Source organism: Trachymyrmex cornetzi, unplaced genomic scaffold (genome assembly GCF_001594075.2).
Source record: "Trachymyrmex cornetzi isolate Tcor2-1 unplaced genomic scaffold, Tcor1.1 scaffold367, whole genome shotgun sequence".
Classification (NCBI taxonomy): domain Eukaryota; kingdom Metazoa; phylum Arthropoda; class Insecta; order Hymenoptera; family Formicidae; genus Trachymyrmex; species Trachymyrmex cornetzi.
In genome coordinates, this window is record NW_017298398.1 from 317,106 (window position 1) to 326,088 (window position 8,983).

The 8,983-nt window shown below is 29.9% G+C and overlaps 1 protein-coding gene across 1 annotated transcript in view; it reads right to left on the bottom strand.

Annotated features, from left to right (window-relative positions):
* Nucleotides 1-6,186: 6,186 nt before the first annotated feature.
* The window catches only part of LOC108763547 (juvenile hormone acid O-methyltransferase), a 3,983-nt gene continuing 1,186 nt past the window's right edge, over nt 6,187-8,983 (bottom strand). The window contains exons 3-5 of the mRNA XM_018511285.1: nt 6,793-6,925; nt 6,566-6,713; nt 6,187-6,380 (exon numbers count right to left, since the gene is read on the bottom strand). Of these exons, the coding sequence (XP_018366787.1) occupies nt 6,187-6,380; nt 6,566-6,713; nt 6,793-6,925 (475 nt within the window). The remainder of the gene's footprint in view (nt 6,381-6,565; nt 6,714-6,792; nt 6,926-8,983) is intronic.

The following is an 8,983-nucleotide window of genomic DNA, read 5'->3' on the forward strand; positions in this document are numbered from 1 at the left end:
TGATCAAAATTGACGCTTGGTATTCGTCAATTTTGATCATGTGACCTGTTTTGACGCTGAAAATGAGCGTCGAGCGTCAGCGTGAAAAGGCACCTTTAGAGAATTTTCAAATAGGCCTATCGCCGAATATTGTGAGCCAATCCGCGCTTCGGAAAGATTTCTTCTCCATCGTCCGACTGCCCCGACTGACACCTGTGTGCGAGCAGCTTAACTAGCTAGACTCAAATCCAATAAAGGGCAGAAAGCCCTTGACGCGGCAATTTCACGTGTATTTTAGGTTAGCTTAGGTTAGGTTAGGTTAGGTTCAAAATTCCAAGAGCTCAACATCCACTCAAATACAAAGTCTCCGGCCCTGAACACAATGCACAATCGAAGCCGGAAACGCTTTTCAAAAAATGAATGAGATGATGCAACACCCGAAGTGGGCACGGCACACGTCCGTCCCGCTCGAGTGGTCTCACGAGACTTTTTATCAGCGGTCGACTCATTTCTTTGTAAGTATTACCACCGACGAGATATTATTAAAGACCGTCAACCCTGGGAAAATTTTCGGCGGTATAAAAAGGGCCCCAAGGGCTCGGAGGTAATTCAAGAACGCTGACATTACCGACAATTGATATAAATTTGCTATTATTAACATATAACTAATATTTGGCTCATGCATTATTAAATTCATGATTTTTTATTACATAAATGTCCTATAAATAAATATACATACTTGTAAAGATGTAATATCCTATATATTGCAAAAAAATCACAATTTTTTCTCTGCAATTATCATCTTTATTGATAATCAAACTTTGATGATAATAACACTGAAATCTCAATTTTAAAGAAAAATCGAGTATTATTGAGTTATAAATGCATAAATACGTTTATACTAAACTAATAAATCATAAAATTAGTACAATATTATCAGTTTTTAATTCTTAATCACTTCAATATTCACAAGGACGCGAACTCCCGTAAGGATGTCGGTCTTTAATAGTATCTCGTCGGTGATATTATTCACCCATAAAACAAACAATTAGCTACTAATAAATTTAGTAGTCCGTTTTTGCAGGTAAGATATCTTTAATTTATTTTTTTTATTTTTATATCTAATTATTTTATTGTATTTTGCTAATGAAATTGCAATAACTTTTTTAATATTATTCTTTATTGTATTATCTTTTATACAATTCGATATTACAACTATAATAATTATTTACAATACAATATACAATTATCAATACTGTTAAAAAAATAATAAAAATGATAATATAGGAGCATAATTAACAAATTTTTGTAATGCAGAATTATACGAAAACATAGAAAATACGTACGATAACACAAATTTTTCTAAACCAATGATTATAATTCAATGAGTAAAATTGTTATAACTAAATATAGTTAACAAAATGAGAAAAATATAATTTTTCATACAAAAATGTAAAGCTCTGAAATAAAAATATTTAAAGGAAAAATATGTTTCAATATCTTAAAGCTGACATTTAAAACTATAAAACAAAAAATCATTAGCAATGGATAAAAATACACGGCGATAATATAGATAATATAATCATTTTTATCCATTAATAATGCCAATTTCGTGAATCTTGCCGTTCATTTCATAGAGCTGATACAGTATCAGTGCACTCTTCACCCTAATGAAAAAATAAACGACAAAGTTCATGAAACCAATTGGCATTATCAATGGATAAAAAGACGGCGATAAACCTTAAAAATTGAAGAAACCGAACATGACCTTGATAGACCAGTGCGCTGTCTGCTATACCACGCTTGCGCTCATATTTCTTATTGTGTTCAATCTAACAATAAAGATCTATAAAGTTTGAATTTTATTACGTTGATTCGTAGTTCCTTGTATTGCATTTTATCGTTGAACATTTTTGTAATTTTTTGTTTTTTTTCTTATATCTCATTAACCTTGTAGTTTGTACATTGGTTGTTCATTTTATTTGTAGAGTTTGCGTTGATATATATATCCTATAGCCTTTTGATATTGCAATCATTATTATTATTATTATCGATAATTAAAGGAATACATAACTACATATTGTGGTGCATTATTGTAAATTTATCTCTCTACACTGTTAGAAATTTCTCTCTCAATGAATTTTAATTAACGTGTAAAGGAAGCATGTGGTTATGCACAAAATTAAATGTAATGAATGATGTAAATAAAAATTAAATTACAGTAGTCTTAAATGTGATGAACGTGTGTATTGAAATTAATGAACACATTATTATAGAAATTAATTTACACGTTAATGAAAAGTACGAGATCTGTAACTGAAAAGTAATTTACGTTAATGACATGTAAGAAACGTAAACGTATTAAACGTTAAGCGTTAATAGTATTAGGCTTAATTAAAATATTATTAATATTCGTAAATGTAAAAGTACATTAAATTTCAATATGCTTAACTTTTAAGTTAAGCGTATTGAAATTTAATGTACTACAAACTTAAATTTCATTAATATGTACATTAATAGTTATTTCAATTATGATTAATTAAATGTCATTTATATCCGTAAATGAAAAGTATATTAAATTTCATTACACTTAATTTTTCAGTTACTGTAAACTTAAATCTCATTAACATGTGCATTAATAGTCCTTTCAGTTACAGATAAATTAAACTTCATTCACCAATGTACATTAAAAGTTAATGAAATTTAAGAACATTTTTTTAACAGTGTATATATGTATTTAGATATATGTATAGAGACACATTTTGTGTATCTGATCTCTATCTGAAATACACTTAAATTTGAATATTTGTATTTGTAGCTAGATACAAAAACACACAGAGTATCTGAACTGATTTTCAGATATATTTCCAGATTTATGTCCTTATCAAAGGCACGAATCCATTATATGTGTGATGATATCACTCCTGATTAAAGCCTGAACAAATATAAATTTGGTTTGTGTAAAATTAATAACGTCTAGAAAGTCGCTTATCATAAATCATATTACGATAATTGTTTCTACAATTTTATTTTCGCTTGCCTTTTGTATCATGTTATAATTGGAGTAGTAATGTAAGGATGAAGTGTTATTAGTGCTGAAATTCCAGTTTTTGTTTGCAAAACACAGCATATATGCTGTATTTTTAGTTACTTTATCATTTTATTATTCATATAATTATTCAACTTGTTCCACTTACAATATGTAATTATTACTATTTTTTTATATTATCTCTAATAATATCCAGAGTTGTGCGCGTTACCTAAAAAAAGTAACGCCTTACCGTTACTTGAAAAGTAATGATTCGTTACTTTTTCGTTACTTTTTTTTATAATTTTAAAGTAAGTTATTAGATTTTAAAATTATTACTATTTTTTTATATTATCTCTAATAATATCCAGAGTTGTGCGCGTTACCTAAAAAAAGTAACGCCTTACCGTTACTTGAAAAGTAATGATTCGTTACTTTTTCGTTACTTTTTTTTATAATTTTAAAGTAAGTTATTAGATTTTAAAATTATTACTATTTTTTTATATTATCTCTAATAATATCCAGAGTTGTGCGCGTTACCTAAAAAAAGTAACGCCTTACCGTTACTTGAAAAGTAATGATTCGTTACTTTTTCGTTACTTTTTTTTATAATTTTAAAGTAAGTTATTAGATTTTAAAATTACATTAGCTAATAATTAATTTAATACTAAATGTGAAATAGATATTCAAACTTGAAATTCTCTATATACTAACTTATAGTTTGTATATAGAGCAAGCTTTTCTCTATGTTAAACTTATATCTACAGTTTTACTAATTCTTTATTTTACTTAGATAATATCGTTATTTTAATGTACTCATTTTTATAAGAATTTAGATTAAACAGATAATAGATTAAACATTGTTTTTAAACGTTAATATTCCCTGCTGGAATGAAAGCTTTATCAATAGACCCATTTCAGTATAATTCATTATGAAATGAGTCAATTGATAGATTTCAGTAATTTTCAGCGATTTCAACGATTTATTTCCATCAAGGTTATTATTATGTGTATTTCAATATTTATTGTCCGTACCAAAAATTTACAGTATATATGTATATGTAACGTGAATTATATATTGGCAACATTGGCAGTGCCTATTAGAACACAGTATAAAATACTATATAAGTTATATAAAATATTTTTTAAGAAATTAAGAATAAATTATAATATAAGAAAATAATAGGAAACTGAAGTAACGGTAAAAGTAACGGCTAAATTCGTTACCGTTACTGTAAACATGTAACAACGTTACCGTTACCGTTACCGACAGAAAAAAGTAACGAAAACTGTGTGTACCTTTCCGTTTTGACCATCGACATTTAGAATGGACCGCTGATGGTGGGGGTAGAAAGACGATTAGAGTGAGAGGCAGGAATAATTAGATCGTTCTTTCTCTGTTTACTGTTGTTTCTAACTACTGTTGGATTAACAACAACCAATCAGGCTTCAGTAAACAGAGAAAGAACGATCTTATTATTCCTGCCTCTCACTCTAATCGTCTTTCTACCCCCATTGCCATCAGCGGTCCATTCTAGATGTCGATGGTTTTGACCGAATATAGGAATGCTCGTATCTAATTAGATTTATTTTCATCTTAAATAAAGTCCAATTACTTTTGTTGTAAGAAATAATTGATATTGTTATTATACGAGTATATTTTGTGACTCGGAATATTGTGGATAATTGGAAATTTATTTCGGCAAAATTTAGACGCAAGTATGACTTATTTATTTATTTATTTATTTTTTTCTTAACGTTTTACAGCTATCTCGGTTATTTCTGCGATATGTACGTTGGAGCTTCGCTAATATTTCGATAACATGTATTTCGATATACGCACAGTTTACAAAATAAGATATGTATATAAATTCACATGCAAATACTTACACACTAAAATTAGTTTTAATTAAATATAACAATTCTCGTATTTAATTAGTACTGTATGTTACATATTTTGAAAATAAACGACAAAACAGATTTTAATTGAAACATAATTCTACAACTAAACAAAGATTTTTCAACAATTAAAATTAAAAAACGGCATTAAAAGAATTAATGACTCAGAAATCTTAAAAATAAGAGGACAAAACGCTGGATGTAACGTGCATACAACAATGTATAAAACATCAAATGGTAAAATTACATACAATATTGAATCACATATTTTAGCCTTTAATTTGGTCATCTTCAGTGTCATCAAAATATTTAATAGTCACGTCATTGTGTATATATATATATATATATATATAAAACTCTATGGGAGCAAAACCGTGTACTGTTCGGCAACATTTCAAAATATGTGTCTAAAGATGTATTGTAAGAACGGAAAAGTAGCAAAAATTATGCAAAGTCGAATTTCTCATTGATATAAATATTAATCAAAACATATCCAACACACTAAACATAACAATAAATCAATCTTCGCAGATTTCAATTAGCAATTGAAATACCAAAATTAAATATTAAACTACATATTAAAACCTATTAATCTTTCTCCTTGAAAGTCAATACAATAATAAAAATCAAAACAAATTTATTACATACCAAGTATAAACGCAGTACACTGAAAGAAAAATTTCACTACTGCAGCAAATTAGTAATGGTAAAATATGGCATAGCATTTTTAACTAACTGCAGCAGCCTATTTTTGATTGTACCAATTTTTGTACATCCACAATGTCAGTATAGGATTTCAATAGACTATAAAAGCAACCAAAAATTGGCTGCGGCCAATTAAAAATGCTATGCCATATTCAGCCAATCTTTTCTTTCAGTGTAGGAGAAATATCAATAAAAAACATGGTTTTCCTTCAGTCATATCAGAACACAATGAGCCTTCCCAGGAGAGCGATATCTGAGGTGAAATATATATATTAAAAACAGCATTGATCTCTCTCTCTCTCTCTCTCTCTCTCTCTCTCTCTCTCTCTCTCTCTCTCTCAATAAGCAAGGCATTACAAAACATCTACCTAACACGTATCTCCCAATCCTGGATCTATTTTCCCCCTTGATTATTATTTTTCTCCTACTGCGTTTATACTTGCATACAATATTCAACGTTCTGACTCAAATAAGTCCTCTCATTTTTAAGATTTCAGAAAGATTTTTTACGTACTTTTAATTTTTATAAATTACAAATATTTATAAATGTAATATAAAATGTAATATGCTGTTAACTATTGCGCATCTTTTTCTGCATAAGCTACCAAAAATTTGTGTGTATTTATTGATGCTTCCTTACCATCATGTTTATTACCGCAGTGCAATTTACTTTTGTAATTTTTGTATTTACGTCCAAATTCAACTATGAATTCTTCTTTTCGTGTAGGTGGCATCGCATCCAAAAAACTACAAATGGACATAATCGAAGCTACCGAAAAAGTAACATAAAAGGGTATTAATACATTATTGTTAATAATAGACTGTAATAAATATTATAAAATATTGTAAATTAATAAATTAAAATAAATAAAACGTGTAAATAAAAAATTTACAAAAAATTGTAATATGATCTTACAAGTATAAAATTTTTATACGTTACTCAAGTAAACTAACATAGAAAAGTATCCGTATTTATCTCGGAAAAATCTGTCTCCCGAAGACTGCAATGTTGAACGTTAAAGCCGACACTTTCAAGTAAATCTTTTAGATCTTCATTAGGTAGGACTGAATTATAAAATGGGGATATATATTTATTTAGACTCTGTGAAAAAGTAATAATTAATATTTTAATTAAAAAATTGCGAACAAATACAAATAAATATTGACCAATAAATATTGACCTGTAAATAAGGCGCAAAACGAGAATCTTGTGCAATATTCTTAAGCACATAGTATATCGAATCATGAGCTACAAAGACTACGAAGATAGTTCCACCAGATTGAAGCATGCGGTACATATTCTCAAATGCTTTTCTGTTATGTAACGAAGAGGAATATTATGAATTTATTAAATATTTATTATATTTTCGTGGAATTAATATAGTCCGGTATTTTATTAACACTAGAATCGTAGTTGTGCCATTTTTTACTCATCTGACAGATCTTTTTTTCCAATTAATTTAAATTTGCACGTGGAGCTTTATATTTTTGTGATTTTTCATAAATTATCATAATTAATTACAAGTACTTTCATAGTAACAACTTTCTTTCGTAAAAAATAAAAATCACATTGAATAACGATTAGGTTAATTTAGATCTGAGGTTCTAGTGTTTTAATAAAATACTGGACTGGAATAAAACATTTTTGTCTTCAAAAAAATACTCCTCGCACGTTCTTTTATTTTGTAATACAGTCGAACCTCTATAAAAGTAACTTGTCGGAACCGATCTCCGTAAAAGTAAACCAATGCGCATGTGCATCTGTTTACTTTGATTACTATAAATACTTTTATTTCGTAATAGTATAAAAATAATTAAAATACATAGGGGAGAGTGACAGAAATCATTAATTTTTTTCTCATAAAGTTCTGAAAATTTTTTTAGAATTTTTTAATACCGTATTTTCTCATGTTGATAATAATAAGAAAATGCAATACTATGTTACGTCTGGTGGACTCCACGATTTCTTCGTTTCGCGACCGTTCAATCAACGAAGTAAGATATGAACAAATCCAAGTGATAACACAAATCCGAGAGAAGTCTCCAGCCACAAAATCTTGTTTGCCTAGAATCGAGAGACCCGCAATAAAAACTCTCTCGTAGTGCCGATAATCAAACGTTAAATCTCCTTTCGAGCATCGTAGAAAATGAAAGTCAATATCAAATAATCACCAAATAGCGTTGGTACCAAGGCGCTAAGCCAGGTCTCGAAATGATTGCCTAGAATCGAAAGAGCCGCGATAAAAAACTCTTTCGTAGCATTGACTATCAAATCTCTTTTTGAGCATCGTGGAAGACGAAAATCAACATCAAACAGCGTTGGTACCAAGGCTAAGTCAAGCCACGAAATAATCCCCGCGATAATAAGAGTGATAGCGCGGACCGACGCTCGAAAGAAGATGAAATGTTTAACCATCTCACACCGATATCACGCGGGCCCAACGATAATGGTCCCACACTTAGGCTTAAGATAGGGTTATAAATCTAGTAATGACATTTTCCGACACTGAGAAAAATCAACACGAACCGCGACTCTCGATTAACTAATCCAGAGATATCTATCCATCGTTCAACGTGAGAACGAATAAAAAATAGCGGGCGGAGCTAACCGGAAGGCAATTTTCCAACGACGAATCAAAATTGTATCACCTTAGAATCCCGTAAACCTGATTCCCTAATTTCCCAATTAGACACACCCTACCATAGAACCTCCCACTAAACTATCCCTATATAAACCGCGACATCGCGAGACACACGTCAGAAAAAAATAGAAAGGTCAGAAAAAATAGAGAGGAGTAAAAATAGAGAGCAGAGAAAAATAGGAAAATCAGAGAAATAGAAATTCAGAAAGTCGGAAAAGGTTTTAAACTCAGTGTGTTTTTTTTAACATACTAAAGACATTAAAATCAGTGCGCCGTTGGAGAGGCCTAACCGAGACCAAAGGACCGAGGGCTAAAAATCCAGTCCCACCGCTCTGCCAAATAACAGTAAGTTCCCCCCTTTCTTTTCTCTTTTGCCACTTCGCGAATTTTAATGAGAATCGATCCGCAGTGAGATTTCGAAGAAATCTGCGCTGCCATAACCGGACATCTTCCTGATGTACACATAGCAGTGTACATTCCTTCTTCCCCCTTTCCATATTTAGTCCCCATTGACTTTTTCCATGACACTTTTCCCCCTTCCTCCATTATAATTAATGAAATTAATTAACCTAACATGTATTGCCTCTCCGACTACACACACCTATAACTACCAGGATTTAAGCGAACCTAATATGTAAATTCAAACTTATGCTTAATTTAATTATAAAATTTATGGAAACCCGACAATTATGTGTACTTTATTTTAATTATAAAATTTAAGATTATGAAC